The following is a 19,345-nucleotide window of genomic DNA, read 5'->3' on the forward strand; positions in this document are numbered from 1 at the left end:
CACGTGCCACGTGTAGATAAGGGCGATGATCTCACGATCATAAAATCGTGACATTGTCGCCCTCCAACCCCCTCGTCTAGCCCTGGCCAGGGCTTCTTTAACTGATGCAGAATAAAAATTTGGTAGAATGTTTTCTATGAGCTGACTTAACCTTCTGAAAACAACATTTCACACTTTGAAATATTTTGGTGACTTTTTTCTGTCTAAGCAGGCATGGGATTGTGCTCTTAGTCTTGTATTTTGCTTTGTTATCATCTTGTTTCATATTCTATATTAAAATTTCAGTCCAACATACACTTATATCCTGGTGAAATGAGTTTTAAGCCTTTGGAATCCCCCAGGTTATGTCTACATGATGAACGGGGTTGCTTGTGCCTTTTCTTCATAGTAAAGCTCCCAGTGCTACACAACAATACTGCATTTTACTCTTTCAGGCTTCAAAAACATTTTAGTGATAGAACTACAGCAATAAACATGCTTTCTCTTCTACTAGTGGTTCTTTTGAATTGAAGCTGCTGTTTTGTTCTTGCGAAGAGCTGACTAGAAATTCATTATTTTGGGGAACGATGGAAATATTTATTGTTTTTATTGTTCCATAAGTATTGCAAAATAAAACACAAAGCATCTTATATAAAAACAATACAATACATTTGTAAACAACCACTGGCAAGGTACAGCAGATGAAAGGATAAAAGATAAAACCAACAACCGAAGTACTATTAAAAAGGTATGAAATGCCGTTGCAAGCTTCGGAGAATAAGATGGACACACTTCACTTGGCTCCTGAAAGATAACAAAGTTGGCATCGGGTGAACATGTCTCCAAAATCCCACCATTCCATAATTTGGGTGCCACCAGAGAAATGTGTCTCTCCCATAACCATTTACCTGACTTCAGGAGGGGGCGCCGGGTACCTGCAAAAGGACCTCTGAATATTTTATTTATTTATTTATCATCATCTACTGCATTTCTATATTGCCCAATAGCCAAAGTTCTCTGGGCGGTTCGCACAAATTAAAACCATAAAGTACAACTTGCGTGTAAAACTTAAACCACAATATAAAAGAACAACCAGAATAAAACTGAGCAGCAATTCAGAGATTTAAAATACAGATTTAAAACAGTAAGTTAAAAGACTAGGATGGTAAAATGTTAAAATACTAGGAAAATAGTAAGTTCTTCATCTGGCGTTGGAAAAAGTTAAACATAGGTGCCAGCCAAACCTCTCTGGGTTGCTCATTCCACAGCCAGGGTGCCACAGCAGAAAAGGCGCTCCTTCTGGTAGCCATCCTCTTCACTTCCTCGGGCAGGGGCTCATGGAGAAGGACCACTGAAGATGATCTTATGGTCCAGGCAGGTACATATGGGATGAGGCGTTCCTTCAGATAACCTTTTAGAGCTTTGAGTGTTAATACTAGCACTTTGAATTGGGGCTGGATCTGGACTGGCAACCAGTGAAGCTGGAAAAGTACTGGCATAATGTGGTCTCATTGGCTAGTCTCCATTAACAAACTTGATGCCCTGTTCTGGACCAGCTGAAGTTTCTGGACCATTTTCAAAGGCACCCCCACATGCAATGCATTGCAGTAATCCAGATGAGAGATTATCAGAGCATGGATAACTGTAGCTAGGCTATCTCTCTCTAGATTGGTATATCAGTCTAAGCTGATAAAAGATGCTCCTTGCCACCGAGTCCACCTGTGCCTCAAGTGACAGTTTTGGATCCAAGAGCACCCCCAAACTACGAACCCAATCTGGAACAGGTTGAACATCACCTATGCAGACAGACGAACCATCCCACTAGCAGTACCTCCCATCTTGTCTGGACTGAGTCTGTTTGTTGGTCTTCATCCAGTCAATTACCATGCCCAGGCACTGATTCAGAACAGCCACTGCCTAACCGGGGTTTAATGAAAAACAGAGGTAGAACTGGGAATCATTCACATACTGATGACTCCCCAGCCCACATCTCCGGAAACCTCTCCCAGCGTTTTCATGTAGATGCTGAACAACATAGTAGATAAAATAGAGTTCTGTGGATCCCCACAGCAGAGAGCAACAATCTCCCAGAACCACCTTCTGGAATTGGCTGTCCAAGTAGGAGCGGAACCACTGCAACACAGTGCCTCTAACTCCCAACCCAGCCAAGCTATCCAGAAGGATACCATGGTTGATGGTATTGAAAGCCACTGAGAGGTCCAGGAGAATCAACAGGGTTGCACTCCCTCTCCCAGCAAAGGTCATCCCACAGGGCAACCGAGGCAATTTCCATTCCTGTGTTAGCCATTGACCTATTCTAATTGTCAGGCTGCTTCCTTTGGGACAAGGTGGGGCTTTAGATGCCCCAGTCCCAGGCTGTTAGTCCTATGAAACATTCTTCCTAGAGACTTGTCAGACAAGCTCCACATTGACTTTCAAAAGGCTAGAAAATACTTCCTTTTCTTTGCGAGGTCTTTTGGGAAGTGATCCCTCCTCTTTGGTTGGATCTATATTGCTTGACTACATACAGTCAGTAGATTTTTTAAAAAAAGTTTTAAAATTGTAATTATTTATTGAATTGTTACAATTTTTTATTGTTGGGGATCACCTTGACACTTTTTGTGGCTGTGGTTCAGGATATAAATTGAATAAATAAAACAAATGAAATATCAAAGACATGTATTTGGTTTAAATCATTGCTAAGCTCCAAAGAAACATACAATCACTTCAGAGAGCCCAACAGAGCTTCAGAGTCATGTTTTTCTAACAACAGTTTCTGACACTGCACGGCACACCACTTTTTGATTTGGGGGAAGTTTCAAAAACAGTTTGCATTATGGTTCAAGAAAAAGTTGGTTATGGGTGTGTGGGGGCAGAAGTTGAAATGCAAACCAACTGGATGTGCCCATGTTGTTGGGCACTCCTAAAGTAAGTCTTTGGGTCCCAGCCCATGTTTCTTCTTCTTCTTCTTCTTCTTCTTCTTCTTCTTCTTCTTCTTCTTCTTCTTCTTCTTCTTCTTCTTATTATTATTATTATTATTTGGTGGTGTATAAAGGAGGTTCCAATTTTACTAAATACCAGAAGCATTACAGCTTTTTGATTTTTATAGCAAAACTGGACTTTATGCTAGACTTCATGGTATTTTTGCTAGAAAGAGGAACGTACTGCTCTATCCCCAGACTTGTGCTATTAACTTCACTAGAGTGAGTAATCCTGTTTAAGTCAATAGCACTATTCATAGTAACAACATTAAGAACATATGTTCTTGTTTATTGGTTCAGTGCCTATAGAAGAGTAAAAAAAAACAACCCCATTTTTCAGCAGTTACAGTTTACATTACTTTGATTCACATCCCTGCATATATTCCTTGTTGTTTTAGAAATGTTCTTGTTTGTTAGATAATTTCATTTTTCCCCTCGTGATTTATGTCTATTTTAGATAGGAAATTGAATTAAATTCTAAATTTCCTCAAAGTAGTATTTAAACATGCTGTTCTTGCAACATTTTGATTACAAGTGTAAGCGAAATTAAACTGAGCTGCAATATACTCATCTACTTGGGAGTAAGGCACATTGAACTCAGTGGATACTACTTCTGAGTAGACATGTTTAGGATTCCGCTGTGATTGTGAATAAGGCATGGGTTATCTATAAGAAAGGGAAATGGAAAGCTCTGAGTGGAACATGACACCAATTGATGTAGCCATTAAGATCAGAGTATTTGTCATCAGTGGTTTACTGTAGCTCACTGAACCATTTTAAGTTATGTCTGCTTTTAAGTTAAGTCTGTTAGCAAGTATCAACTGTGTTAGTTCATTTTAAAAATGTATTAAAATAGCATAATTGAGTGATCTGTCTCCATAACACGTTCCATAAATATGATTTTTAATCAGGGGTATTTTAAAGAATTGAAGCACACTGGAATGCATTTAAAAGCAACTTGCCTATTATTCTAAAATCTTTTCTCTCCCCCCTTCTTATTTTCAACTCTCTCATAATTTTTATATATATTTCTTAGGCTATTGTGCTACAGGCTGTTCACAGAATTGTTTCTGCATTGGGACAGGATAGTTGGCTTATTTGTGGGCTTGGCTACTTAACTTTGGGAAGGGTATGCTCAATTCCTTTCATTTCAATTTTTGTATGACACTAAATATATAATTGTTGGGGTGTTGCCACAAATTTACAATGGATAAAATACAAATCTGAAATCTGGAAAAATGCATCCTATCAAAGAAAGGAAAGATAAGAATATAACATGTTCCCTATTTTATATAAATCCTTGTCTCTAACAATACAGGCGTCATGAACCTAAGCCCATCCTTTCCTGTTGGGTCTTGGAGTAAATTGTCTAAATATACATGCAAGTTAAAGCTGAGCAAATACTGCTAGGTACAATGATCTCAAATGGTACTTAGTGCTCCATTGACATTTTGAGTACACATAAGGCCAACTCTGTATTTAATATTTGAAATGATATGACTAGATAAGTCCTCTTAGTTCCACCAATGTGTAAATGGCTGGATTTGCTGGGTTAAAAGGTATCTATCTATCTATCTATCGAAAGTTAAATGACCTGTGCTTGGGTGCAAGACTATAATAACACAGCCATTTTTTCTTTGTTCAAATAGGTGTAAGAGGCTTGCCCTGCAGCCCTTAGCTTACCTTTGGCGTCAGAACCAAGAGATGTTGTTCAAAGAAATGATATCCTCGAACATTCAAGCAATAATAATAAAAGTAGCAGCTTTTGGTAAGAATTTAAATCTACTGTAGTAACTGTGCTAAAACTTACTTTGTTAACAAGCAAATAATAACAATAATAATGCATATACAAAAATCTGCTTTGTAGTTGATGAAGTAAAAGAAAGAAAATGGTACCAGGGATCAGTGAGGTATGAAATATAAATCTGGAGAATTTCAGTTGCATGGCTATATGTCTAAACAATTAATGGAACTTGTCAATGATAAGTATTTATCAGACTTGATGGTGGAAAAGGTGAGAAGCCATTTTGATGGCCATCATTAAATTTGCTCAGTGAATGTGTGTTTTTCAATAAAGGTTCATACATAATGCAATAGTTTACAGTTTGCTCATATATGAGTGGTACAAATGGATTGCTAGACACTGGGCCATTATCACTAGGAAGTATAATAAACTCTGATGAAAGTCTTTAAGTAAAGACTTTACTAACATCAATCAGTATATAACTTTGCAAGGACCAAAACAGTCCTGCAACTAATTAGTGACAGGGTGATGGGCCACTCTTGCTTTTATTGCAGCATTCTTTCTTCCTACATTTTCTATCCTTCTCCCTCGCATTCCACTTGCTTCTTGTCACAGTGACCTGCGTCGCACAATCAAAACAGCCCACCAAGCCTTAAATATTTAAGCCCAAGTGGGCTACGGTGCGTGCTGGACAAGATTTGAATATTCTGTTGTTTAACCCTCACACTACCCCCACCACCAGGGTTTGCATGACCCAACAAGTCACAGCCCACCATTAAATATTCAAAATGGACACTGGCAGGTACAGCAACCCCAGTGGTAAATAAATAAGCCATGGTGGGCTGTGTGTGTGGCTCTTTTGCTGTTTTACCTTGAAGGGTAGGTTACCTAAATTAGAATGAAGACACATTTATCCTGAATTTTTAGTGGTAGCCAGTCCTGGTTTCATCCTTTGTATGGGAGATGTTGCACATTGATCCATCATAGCACAGGCCTGTGTAGGAAGTTCACCACTTTGGTAATTATTTGATGCTGACTGCTTTTACCCAAGATAAATGTGAACTTGGTATGTTAGCCTAAAATAGCTCTTTATGGTAGCATTTCAAAAAGCATTTTAAACACACTTCACATACAAAGCACCTTTGTGTCTTAAGGTATTTAGAAGAGTGTACTTTTACCATCGGGTTCAGAATCAGTTGCTTGAGTTTCATCAGTGAAGATACGATTTTAACATTGAAGTGACCTACTATGGGAGATGATTTGACCGGTCACAAAGATCTGTTGAAGCACAGTATTGAAGTTAGGTTTATTGAATGGTGTGTGGGTTCTTTAGCCACACAAACTGATGAGAAACATATTAATAGGACAATACATCATTTCAGAATTACAGCCCTCTGAGCAGTATTTCACATAAAAGTATTATATGGGGTTTTAGGTGTAAAATTTGATAAAAGGACCTTTTTCCTTTTGGGGTCAGTAGAGGTTTGTGGCCCATTAGACCAAGGAATGACCAGTATAATAGGAAAGAATCTGTTCTACATGGGTGGATAAAAATATATTTCTGATAAATTGTGTTGTATAATCTTGGTATGAATCAAGTCATATCGTCATCTATGAGGTGAACCGTTTCTGTTAAGCATTTAATGCCTTCCTTTTCTTCTTCTTTTAAAGCAAGAGTTCATGTCTTGAGGGTAACATTGGTAAGAGCTAACAGAGAAACATCAGCCTTGCTATATTATATATAACATGTATTATATTGGAACTTGACTATCTATTAGAAGTGGTAATAAAATATTAATTCTTCTTCAGCTGTGATACTTTGCCAGAATCATTTTGGTTTTACAGCACTTCGTGTGTGAACAGTGAAACGGTTGTAAGTCCATTTGGTGATTTTTATACACAAAAGAGGAGAAATAATTTTTAAAAATCTGTCTTTGGTCACAAATTAGAGAAAAGTCTTTTAGTTGGCAGGAGTTGGTATCATGTGAACAAAATTACCTCTGGCAGTTCTTGCAGCATGATTCTTGACTTTCATTAAGGAATAAGTCCAGTATCTTTAAAGGGGGCAAGAGAATAACTGTCGCTTAGATCCAAGAAACAGAAAATAATTGGTTTTATAGTATAATATCGTGAAGCAGAGCCATTGCAAAGCCTTGAGTATGCCTACAAAGCATAAAAACTGCAAGGAGGTAGCAATAAACTGAAGTTGAATCCAAGCAAGACGGAGGTCCTTTGAGCAGATGGTTCTCGTGTCTCAGAATTAGACTTGTTCTAGATGAGTTTGCACTTGCCTTGAAAAAGCAGATGTGTAGCTTGAGAGAACTTCTGGATCCAGCTTTGTCACTTGAGATCCAGGTGACTTTGCTGGCTGGGCGTGCCTTTTACCAACTTCAGATGTTTTCTTTTCAGCTACAACCTTTTGCGGACAGCGGTTAGCTAGCCATGGTGGCCCACCTTCTGATAGCCCCCTGGTTGCATTATTGTAATGTGTGATAGGGCTTCCCTTGCAGTCCTGAAAGTTTCAACTAGTGCAGAGTGCTAGAATGCTAATGGGTACAGACGGAGGAGATCACATTACAATTGGAGCCTTCTGTGGTCCACAAGTGGGCCCTACTGCTTGCATGACACAATATAGTGCTTCCAGGGGGTGAACCCTGAAACAAGCAGAAATACTTGTTTCTGGAAGGGGCAGGGCTCCGGTGACCTCCCCCTTAGAGAAACTGGCCGTTTCAGGACTTGCCATGGGAAGCACTATATCATATCGTGCAAGCAGTAGGAGCTATTTGCGGAGTGGAGCCAGCAGGGCTGGCCATGCACAAACCAGAATCTGTGGAGCTGTCCACCTGCAGAAGACACCAATTGGATACTATTTCTAAGGAAACTGGCTTCCAGGCCCAATTCAAGGTACTTGGACTTGTAAAACCCTGAATAGCTTGGAAACCCGTATACCTGAAGTTACACTGTTCCCTATACCAGCCTGCTCTTGTCTTAAGGTCTGCTGTTAAGGTTCTTCTCAAGGTATGTTATGTTGCCACAAGGGAGAGAGCCTTCTCAGTTATGGCACTCTGCTTGAGGAACACCCTCCCACATGTATGATTGGTGATAACTTTAAAATCATTTTGGCATCAGGTCAAAACTTTTCTGCTTGCCTGGGCCAGCCTTCCTGAACCTGGTTCCTACCAGATGTTTTGGACTTCAACTCCCATCTTTCACAGCCAGCATGGTCAATGGTCAGGAATGCTGGGATTTGTAGTCCAAAACTTCTGGAGGATATAAGGTTGAAGAAAGTTGGCCTAGTGGGCATTTTGAATCAGTCTGTACTACTGAACATTTACAGCCTTAATATATTGTATTTTATTGTTATTGTATTTTGTGGTTGTATGAGCATTTTTGTTTACACTTATTGTTTGCCACTGTAATATCTATTTGATGAAGACAAATTTAGAAATATTTTTATAAATATAAATAAAACTAGCTTTTGGTCTCATCCTGATTGTGCTTCATGGTGATCAGTTTGATTTTCGTTGTTGGCTTGGTTTTAATGTCCTCTAGAATGGCATTATAATTCAGCCCAACTTATTTAGCAGCAAGTTGCATTTTGATGTATAAACCAAAACCCATTTAAAACAAACAAACAAACTAGAACTGGGTAAATCTTGAGCGATACAAGAAATGACTGCAGGGGTGATATTGCTGGTGACCTGTGTCATCCCTTAAGCATGATAAACTTGTCTTTGTATCTCAGCAGCTTAGAACAAGTTAGAATGGGCTTGCTGGTACACAAAGAGCCCTTTGTGGCATTTTCCTTTAGAGCACAAATACCATAAATAGTTGTAGATAGTAATTAGATAGAAAACGGCTGCCTTTTTTTCTTTTTTCTTTGGCTACAGGTAGAAAGGAAGATCTTATCGGTCTAAATTTCTCACCTGCCTAGGGCAGGCATAATTAGATGTAAGCAAATTTAATGGAGCATGTATGCTTTGGGGCCATTCTGCAGTGCTTTAATAACTGTGTGCTTTATTAAAGTAGGTTTAAGGTATGGTGGTTGTTTAACGTATCAAATGGCAAAGAAGTTAAGGTATAGGTTACCACTTTACCTTTTAGATGAATAATCAAAGCTGCTTTTAAGCTAAATTGCAGTAAATGTATTTGGAATAACACATTTAAAAGTCTGAGGGGTAAATGCATTAGATGGCACAGTGCGCAGATGTGAAAGGAATAAGCAAATATGTAACTTGAGTTTGACATTCATCAACACTGGCATGCTCATACAGCCTCCCCTAGCTCCGTTTTCCATTAGTTTAATAACATCAGTAGGAAGGCGTAAGACTATAGACAACACATAATTATACAAGTAAATACACATTAATTTTAGAACTTTTTTTTTTAAAAAAATCTACATTTACAAATTAATATTTGGCAATGGTGAGTTTTGCTTCTCAGGAAGATAACATGTTTCCTCCAGGCTTTTGCTGGCCAGAAATCCTGTTGAACCTTTTTCTACTCCTCACAAGGAAGTCAGCTTCATAAGAGTGCTGCTTTGAACTACTGTTGTCCACTGCTGGTTGTGAGTAGTTCTGACAAGTTTGAGTTTTCACAGATGGGTCTGGGCTGCTCTTCTATTGTAATAATAATAATAATAATAATAATAATAATAATAATAATAATGCTTACCATTTGTATAGTGCTTTGAAATGCTTCACACACATTATATAGTCGCAATCTTTAAAACACCCCTATAAGGTAAATCATTATTATTTGTCCTCATATTGGAAAAGGTGGGATTGAGGCTGAGAGAGAGTGGCTTACCTAAGGCCACCTAGAGATTCAGGCAATGGCATGATTTGAACTAGGGACTTCCTAATTCGTAGCTCGGTGTTTTAACTAGTAAGTTACATCAGTAGCTCTTAATAATCAAGTGCAACTGGTTTATTATGAAGGAATTTGATCAAGGTCTTAATGGAAAAGGCTGCACCAGAATACGGAGGCAAGAAAAAGTAAGAAGCCAGAAGATAAATCAGGGGAGCAGGAGTTAACAGCAATGGGCAGCTAAGTAAGCAGAGAAATCAGGATCATAGTCTAGCAGTAAGTTGCTGCTCAGGCCAAATGTGATAGCTATCCTGAAAGTAGGTATAGATGCCAGTCAGTTTCAGCAAGTTTTAGTTAGCTTCTTTGGAGTTAGGACTATCATGTGACTTAGAACTGACTGGAACAGAGGTGTCCTAGAGTCTTTAGGTGGCAGCCAAGAAAGGGCACTGGCTTTAAGGTTGCTTCAAGCCCAGTGAATCCCAATAGCGAATAATGGGGCTTATAGTAGCTAGTTGCTGAAGTATAGTGTTTAAGCAGATTAATCTCTTGTCACATTTTTTAGAATCTGCTCACAGAGTTGTAAGGATGTGAACCATTATGGCATTTTCTCTGTAAAGTATATCCAGAAATGGAACCATAACAATTTAAATTCATTCAGATTTTTCAGGACAAAAAGTAGCCTTTAAAGGTCATTTTTATCATATGGAAACCTTTAGCACAAGTTAATGTAATATCACTTTTTCATACGGAGTGCAAGTGAAGTGCGCAATAAAAGTTCAGGGTGATCACTGAAGGAACATTTTTGCTAACTGTAATAAACTTTAGCTAAAGTGATCAGTTTGATCCTCAGTATGTTCTAAGAACCCATAACACATCAAAGCTCATAACAGCTCATCATTACTATTAACTTCAGACATATTACAGTAGATGTAGTCAGTACCTAAGTACATCTCTGCCTTCTAGGTTTTAGCAACTATTTAAAAATGCTTGATTTGAAGTAGTTGTATCCTCATATCTACATGGAGTTTCCATATAGGTTTCCATTGAGTGGAAACAACCCCACGTATGAATAGTTAGCACATCTGACTGATCTGCCTTGTTCTTGAGGTAAATTTTTCACACTGGGTTTGATTTTCAAGTTAAGATGTTTTCAGACAACAAACACCCTACATGAAAAGTTAGTGAAATCAGTGCATATTATAATTGTTCCTCTATAGTTTTCACCTTTCAGTGGACAAAAATGAAAGGATATATTTCAAAATATCCATCATGGAAAGGATAAGGAGAAATGGAGTGAAGATCAGTCCAGACAAGGCTGAGGTACTGCGGGTAGATGGTAAGCTAGCCAGGGAAGTGGAGTTCACCCTGTTCTGAATATGGTTGCCCCTCCCCCAAATATCAGGGGAACAACTTAGCAGTGTGTCAGGATCCTGCTTTGTTAGTGAGGTCCAAGTGGCACCAGAGCCTTGGAGGGCCCTCCACCAACTCAGGCCCCATCTGGAGAGAAAGAGCCTGGTCACAGTTATCTGTGTTCTAGTAGCCTACAGATTGGGCTACTTTGTTGTACATGGGGCTGCCTTTGTAAACTGTTTGGAAACTTACATTAGTTCAAAATACAGCTAGAAGGCTTTTGACAAGGAACAGTTAGTGTGAACGTATCTCACTGGTTACCCATGTGTTTCCGATCATAATTCACAGTGCTGATGCTTATCTTTAAAGCCCAGTATGGCTTGGGATCAGGGCATCTGAATCAACACCAACTTCACACCAGCTTAACTGTGTACTGAGATGATCTCAAAAACCTTCTTTTGGATGCCCCACCACTAAGCTGAAGTGGCTGACAGCTAGGGAAGAGGGCCTTCTCAGTTATGTGTTATTTGTGAAGTCAAAGGCCACAGAAGTTTAGAATATGTAACAACACTGTGTCTTCCTCTGTATAATGCAGAGGATGTCCAGTCTGCAGTAATTGTCAGGACCTTTTTCAGTAACAAAGTTCAGAGTTTTCTATGCAGGAAACCCTGCAAAGGTGATGGCTGCATTTTGACTTTCTCTCAAGAGCCCCCCCCCCCCAATATCTGGGGGCTCAGCATGGTGGGACAAAGACTGGAACTCAGAGAGCCCACTGTGGCAAACACCTACCTCTCTTTTTAAATTCTTTTTAAAGCTTAGCACTTTAAAGGGAATCACCAGAGCAGCAGCTGTAGCCATTTTTGTTATTCCCAATGCTCCTGGGGATAACGAAGATGGTGGTGGCAGCTGCTTCACCTTGACAATGCTGGGCTGGGAGAGTACTGGGAGGCTGGATCTATAGTGCTTTCAGCAGTGCTGTCCATCATCTGGTATGCTTGAAGGTGGAGTGTGCTGGAGACACCTTGGAGGTGTTGTGTTGTGACAGGGACCTGCCTAGGCTTCCCTCAAACTTGGTGTTGGTCCTGATGGTATATCCAATGTTGTTGCTTGCTTGTGTTGTATTCCATTTATTTAATGTTTCATCATGATGTTGCATGACCAAGTGGTATGCTTCTAAATACATATGAAAACTCTTCATTTATAGAACTCTGAGCATGGGGAGAAAGGTAGAACGATCTGTTGAAATGCTGGTTGTGTTCCCTTTCTATATACTTGCTCATTCCAAGGTACAGAAAACTTGAAGGAGACAAAGAGTGCAAGTGGGCAGGGATGGGGTTGAGATGTTAGATCATTCTCTTCTCCATATATAGCTCTCGCCCAGAAAATCCAAGTGTATCTTTTACATTTAATCAGCCATGAATGATGGCTTTTTTTTCTTTTTAGCAAATGAAGCTTGCTTTCACATTGCTTGATTCTGATGTTGTCATTGTGCATTAAAGCTGATATACAATCCGTTGGCATCGAAAACATTTTATTTCACTTTCTCCCCACTAATTGGAAATGCTTATCACAATTTTCTCAATGGCATGTACAAAAGCAATGAGTGCAATATATATTTTCTTCCTTCATCCTCCCTAATAGTTAACTTGCTTGGAAATAAGAGAAGGCATTTTAATACATGGCCTTCATATGCAGAAAAGCTGCTATTTTCAATAAAATTAGTTAAAATGAGTTGCCTTGCATGCGTATCTGATGGCTTTTAACTCCTAGCTATTATTGTATTCTCTTGTTAAACTATGTGGGTGCCTGGAAAAGGTATCATGTTACCTTTTCTCTTTTTCTTTACCTGTCCTGCCCCTTTAAATCCCTTGTTTGCTGCTTAACCAGCACATACTACAGTAATTACATTGGTAGGCAGAGCTTTCATAGTCTGTTCTTGCACCGTGGAATGTAAATGCACTTGACCTTTTTTGTTCGAGACATATTTCCTCCATACTGTTGTCACTTTAATTCATTTAGTGCCACAGTTCACATTATTAACAATAATAAGGAAGATCCTTGTCAGATGTGTTTGGGGGGAAATGGTACTTTAGAGGCTATCTTTCAAGTATACTCTCATTTTTCTCTTCTATGTTAGCATTTTTAGGATAAATATAATCCAGTGAAGTATCCTATGAAAAGAGAAAGGAAGGAAGAAGAAAAGAATACTTAGAGAAGAACAAGATAAGCTGTTGTTCACAGATAACTTAAGGTGTATGGAATAATAATAGTTAGATTTGAAACAGAACAGAGAAAATTTGTGTTAGAGGTGCAAGGGGACCTACAACAACATGTTCTAATGTGGAGTGCTCCTGTTCAGTGATCAAGTCAGTTAGCCAAGCCCTCATCCAGGATATTCCATGGATAATCCATTTCCTCCCAGCAGTCAAGTGAACATTCTGTGGCTACTCAATACAGTTAAGAACATAAGAAGACAATGTTGGATCAAACCAAGGGTCCATCTAGGCCTGCATTCTATTCACACAGTGGCCAACCAACTACCCAGGGAACCCCACAAGCAGAAATAGTATGGTTAGTCCTCTTCAGGCTAGTTTGGGGGTTTCTCCCCTTAAGGGTTTTTTTTTCTCTAGAGATTTTTTTTTGATATTTGCAAATCCTTGAGATCACCCTAACATTCCTTATAACACCCCCTTTTGTGTTGATGTTCTGGCTACAAGAGGATCAACACCTCTGAACTTCAGAAATAGAGGAAGTGGTGATGATTGAGGAGTTCTAGTTTTGTTCAATTCAGTGTTCCTAAAAGACGTTACAGGCTTCAGATTCAGTAGACTTGAGAGTAAGCTTGACCTGATTTAGGCAATACTTTCACCTCATCTATCTCTTTTGTGTAGTGGGGTACTAAGTACACACCTGTCCCATTAGATGTCCATATGCTATATAACATTTGTGCATACATCTAGGTGTGAACTGGTTAATTGATACCCCAGAAAATCTGGAAATAATGACATGGGCTTATGTGAGATGGATTTTATGCATGTAGAATCTATACAAACATACCTATGAGTGGATGTCCAGCGGTCTCAGTGTTGGGATAGGCACACTCTTACTTCATCTCTACCCCCTGTAGAAAAACGGTCAGGAAGCGTATTGTCCAGACTAGATCCATGAAGATGCAACCAGAAGAACGGAGTCTGCTATCAGTAACTTGGCTGGATGGGAAATACATCAAGGAAGACTGTTGGTGCTACAGCAGTTCCCACAGCAAAAGTGGCAACCTATTGTTTGATTTTAAAAAGTACCTTATTTTTTGTTGTTGTGTAGACTGCCCTGATGAAATCATTGAAGCGTACTCCATGAGATTTCTAAAGGTGAGGGATTCTACCTGTATAAAAAACATTTACAGTACAATCCTATACATGTTTACTCAAACGTAAGTCCCATTGTATTCAGTAGGGCTTATGCCTAGGTAAATGTGCATGGCATTGCAGCATCAATCTGTAATGATGCTTGCAGATCACAGAGCAGCCTTGTTTGCATTTAAAGAGAATGTGCAGCCAAAAAGATTTTTGGATCTTCTAGGATAATTCTGCCGTCAGTTCTTATTCTCCCTATTCACTTGTGGAGTCCTTTCAATAAAATGAAAACAGATTGGATAACCTGAAAAAGACATGCTTGTAATTTGTTTTTCAACACTTTCCTTCCTATATGAAGTCCTTGCTTTTGTTACATTTGCATATATTAAAACAACTTGGAACCTATATATGCTTCCCATGTTTAACCATATTGTCCCCTTCTGCTTTGCCATTTGCTGTAGCAAAACCTATTTGTAGAAAGTCAGTAGTGTGAGATGTATGATAAACATGAGCTGAGTACCCTAACTTGCTTCATAAAGTATTTTTACCCAGGTCATATTCATTAGCATGTCTTGGTGTGCGTTTTGTAAGCGTCAATTCAGAATGGAAAGGAACAGTCTCCCATAATGTGGGCAACTTTCCTTTCAGTCCTTCCATTGAGTAACACTGAATTGACTTCATTTTTATTAGTTCAACTCTGTCCTAAAACCATCCAAAGTATGTTCGAGTTTGTCAAGTTTTGTTGCATTATGGTATGTTGGTGGAACAAATGAATGATGGCTGAATAAAATTTGAGTGATTGATCTGTCTAATTTTTTGTAATGTTTTACTTATATATAGATTGAAGAAAATGTATCTAGGCATTTACAGGTGTTAGCTATATTTTGTCTAAATGAACATATGTAGTATAGCTGACCTGTTTTTGAGGGAGGGAGAAAGGCATAATAATTCCCTTTTTATGCTTCAGTTTTTTAACGTTTTGGAAATGAAACAAAATATGAAGTTTAACTACCAATGTTACCCCCCCTTTTTTTTTTTTAGTTTTAACTGATTATATAGTCCCCTTGATGCTTGTAGTGCCTGAAGGGCGTAATGCATAGAAAGTGGCTGTGTGGCCTTGCTTCTTATGGTCCTTCGGTCCTGTTTTCAATGTATTTGCGTGAGTGTCTGTAGGGGGAAAGCTACTCACGTAGAGCTCTATTTGAGCTGGAACCCTGCACAATTTGGGTTCCAGTGCACATGGAAAAACTAGGTGAATTGGTGTGGATGAAAAATCTAATGTGTGGACATTGTAGACAGGACTAGGTTGAGGAGCTGTATGACCTTGAGGTCATGCAGCCAAGTGGCCTCTCAGCACCTAAGTGTGATGCTCCTTGTCTAAAGTGTCTTACTTCACAAATTTAGGGGCACAATGCAGCTCCCTCAAGGCTAGTGTGGGAGTTGAAAACATAAGGCTCTTAAATTTTAGGACTACATACTGGTCATTAAAAGCTTTCCTACTGAACTTTTGAGGCCACATTTCACTACCCTCTTCCATGGTACATGTACATGGTACATTTATGGCACATGTGTATTTAGATCCAAATTTGTCTGATTGCTGTCCATAGAGAAGAATCCCGTTTCGGGGTTGTTCGCCACAGTCACAATATGCGTAGAGTCTTCAGTATAGCGTTGCTCACTTCTCAGTTTATCAGTTCATTCATTGAACAATGAGACACTAATATCCACCTATTCAGAGAGTTTCTGCCAAAGTGGGGTCACATTATGTTCCTTTTCTATCAGAGTACTTTTCTCTGAGAAGGAACTCGGAGAAAAGCAGCATTCAATCTTCTTTGCATTTAATAACATAGTGCATACAACTCTGATGTGAAGACTTGTCCTGCTAAAATCTAGATAGTCTTCACTAAATGGTCTTATTCGCTTAGATGGCAATTATTTTCAGCTTGAGTGACTTCTATGGGGTTCTTTCTTTTTGTATCCTTCAAGGATATTCTCTGCAGTCTGAAGCATCACGACTTTTTGATGCCTTCTGTCACAGTCCCTCTATCTGTCATATCAGCTTATCATCCACCCACAGAATTCTCCATAATGTTTTCACAACCCATCACTAGACATTTTAAAGGACCTCTACAGTCTTTCTGCTTTTTCGTTGTTCTCCACCTACACAGAACCTGAATCTTCCCCTCTTGCAACTGATTTGTGCCTTCTGTAGTTTGTAGATGAACATGGTTGCTATCTCCACAAGACTCCTCTTCAGAGGTGTTTCAGGGCTTCATTTTAAGCCAATCATTCATTTTTATGCTGCTTCTTAATAGAGACAGGGCACCTGACCTACTCTAAGTTTACTCAAATCACTACAGCTGTCACTTAAAATAAGGGCAGCATTTTCTCAAGTTTCTGCTAGCTGAGTCATATAAAGCATTGTTTAATACTGTGCAGTTGCAGTTCATTCTACCACAATTATAGGCAACCTCTAGTGATGTATCAGTTACAGAGTTTTCAAGTTCTGCAGAAATGGCTTGAATTGTAAAATAAGGTGCATTTAGTTTGTAGTTTCTTTTTTAATAGATGCTCCTTTACCTTCCTCTGGTGAGCTGCTGCTTTCTATCATCCATTTGTTTGAATCGACATGGCCTTTCAGAGAACAAATTCACAGTTGCTCACTGGTAGTTGAAGATTCCATTGTTGCAATGTTGGGTCAAAATGTCTTTGAGTACCATTTTCTTGGTGGAAAGGCAGGGTATAAATCAAAGAAAGAAAACTACCATATGACTTGTTCACACAATCAAAACAGCCCACCATGGGTTGTTTAAACCACGGTGACCTGCAATGTGTGCTGGCCAACATTTTGCATATCGAACCCCCGATTGAGGGTTGTTGTTGCGCCAAACCTAGTCATTGTGAGTTATGGAAGGGTTACAATGACATAGCCCATGGTCTGTTGTAGCATTATGTGAAGGGTTATTTAACTCTTAACATATCCCACAGTGGCTGGGTTTGGGTGCAACAACCTCTTTTGTTGTTTATTTGTTCAGTCGCTTCCGACGCTTCGTGACTTCATGGACCAGCCCACGCCAGAGCTTTCTGTCAGCTGTCACCACCCCTAGCTCCCCCAAGGTCAAGTCTGTCACCTCCAGAATATCATCCATCCATCTTGCCCTTGGTCGGCCCCTCTTCCTTTTGCCTTCCACTTTCCCTAGCATCAGCCTCTTCTCCAGGGTATCCTGTCTTCTCATTATGTGGCCAAAGTACTTCAGTTTTGCCTTTAATACCATTCCCTCAAGTGAGCAGTCTGGCTTTATTTCCTGGAGTATGGACTGGTTGGATCTTCTTGCAGTCCAAGGCACTCTCAGAATTTTCCTCCAACACCACAGTTCAAAAGCATCTATCTTCCTTCGCTCAGCTTTCCTTATGGTCCAGCTCTCGCAGCCATAGGTTACTACGGGGAATACCATTGCTTTAACTATGCGGACCTTTGTTGTCAGTGTGGTGTCTCTGCTCTTAACTATTTTATCAAGATTTGTCATTGCTCTCCTCCCAAGAAGTAAACGTCTTCTGATTTCCTGGCTGCAGTCAGCGTCTGCAGTTAAATGTGCAAAATGTCAGCCAGCACATATTGCATCTCACCGTGGTTTAAACAGCCCACGGTGGGTTGTTTTGATCATGCGACCTGGCTCTCTTTGTCCTAAGCATAGGCTTTATCATTTCATGGAAGTGAGAAATGCCCAATGGTAGTACTTGCCCACTCCATGCAAATCATTGGATGAATTATATAGGTTCCAAGAGCTGTGCTGAAAAACAGTTTTCAGTGGTATATGGGTTTACTTTGCAGCTCCCAGTTGAATAAAGAAGAAAAAGAAAAAAAGAAAGGGTATCTGATATAATTTCATCGACAGGAAATCATGACTGTAATTTTCTTCTTTAAGTTTTGGGCTGCTCAAATCCAATGTTGTGCAATACAGGATCAGAACCCTGATCCTTCACTTGTCTGCAGACTGCCATAATGACCCAGACTTGCATTCCATTCCTGAGATTGATTATACGTAGTGCATTTGTAAACTTTTCCATGCCACTCTACAGAATGAAGCAAGATCCTTAGAACCAAAGTTTCCTTTATTACTAATTCCCATGATGGATTCATTAAAACACTTGATACTTGTTTTAAGGAGTTGTAAGGTTGAGCTTTAGTCTAGATGAGTTAAAGACGAGTATTCAGTCTGTGTTAGTTAAGGATGGGCTTTTTAGAGGTGTAGTTAGACATGGTGTTGTCTGCGTCACTTCATCTTGTGCTGTTTGGGCATATGAATCCCTTGTGGCTTTAACTGGACTTATTCACAAATTAAAACTGAAAATAACTTTGAGATGCTTCAAAAATGGTTTAACCTACTCAAATAATGTCAGTTAATTAAAATCTCATTGTGTGTACACATTGCAATGGACACTTCCCTCTCCCCTCTCCCGAATTTTGCAAGTAGGAGTTTTGTGCTTCTTGAAAAAAATATGGAAACATAACTTTAATTGATTTTTATCAATCAAATCATTGTAAAAGATCATTAAAATGATATGAATGTAAGTTGTTTAAGAGTGAGTGTGGCTCACTTGTGTTCAGTTGAGAGAAATATCTAGATAAATGTTTTTTTCCACAAGAGGTTTGTAGCGTTCACAGTAGTTCAGAAATATGGCTGAATTTTCAAATACTAGAAAGTTACTGATGTGTTTCAGCATGGAGAGTTGCAAGGCTTTCTTAAGTAATGATGCTGTAATCTGGAGGTATACCGTCCCCATTAATAGGTTTATCTGAAATTAGACAGACTACAAATTGCTTCTCGGACTCATTATGCAACTTGCACTTCCATATACTGATTTTACAGTAAAATCCTAGGCCATAGAAGTTAGTCCAATTGGTTTTACTTGGCACTGTTAAACAATATTTTCAAGCCTCTCATGATGCTTCTCCTAGTTTGTGCTGCAATTCTCTCCAAGAAATAAAGCTTTGCTTGCTTTCTTGACAGTGGATAATAAATTGACTGGTATAATTCAGTCAGGGAGTTGAGAAATGCACTGAAAATAATGGGGCATAACATGCTAGGGTTAACATTTATTCATAGATGATGCAATTAAATAAAATG

At 39.1% G+C, this 19,345-nt stretch overlaps 1 protein-coding gene across 1 annotated transcript in view; it reads left to right on the top strand.

Moving 5' to 3' along the window:
• DPH6 (diphthamine biosynthesis 6) overlaps positions 1 to 19,345 on the top strand; it is a 260,810-nt gene that overhangs the window by 61,534 nt on the left and 179,931 nt on the right. The window contains exon 5 of the mRNA XM_063118884.1: positions 4,610 to 4,728. Within this exon, the coding sequence (XP_062974954.1) occupies positions 4,610 to 4,728 (119 nt within the window). The remainder of the gene's footprint in view (positions 1 to 4,609; positions 4,729 to 19,345) is intronic.

The sequence above is a fragment of the Elgaria multicarinata genome, chromosome 2 (assembly GCF_023053635.1).
Source record: "Elgaria multicarinata webbii isolate HBS135686 ecotype San Diego chromosome 2, rElgMul1.1.pri, whole genome shotgun sequence".
Classification (NCBI taxonomy): Eukaryota; Metazoa; Chordata; class Lepidosauria; order Squamata; family Anguidae; genus Elgaria; species Elgaria multicarinata.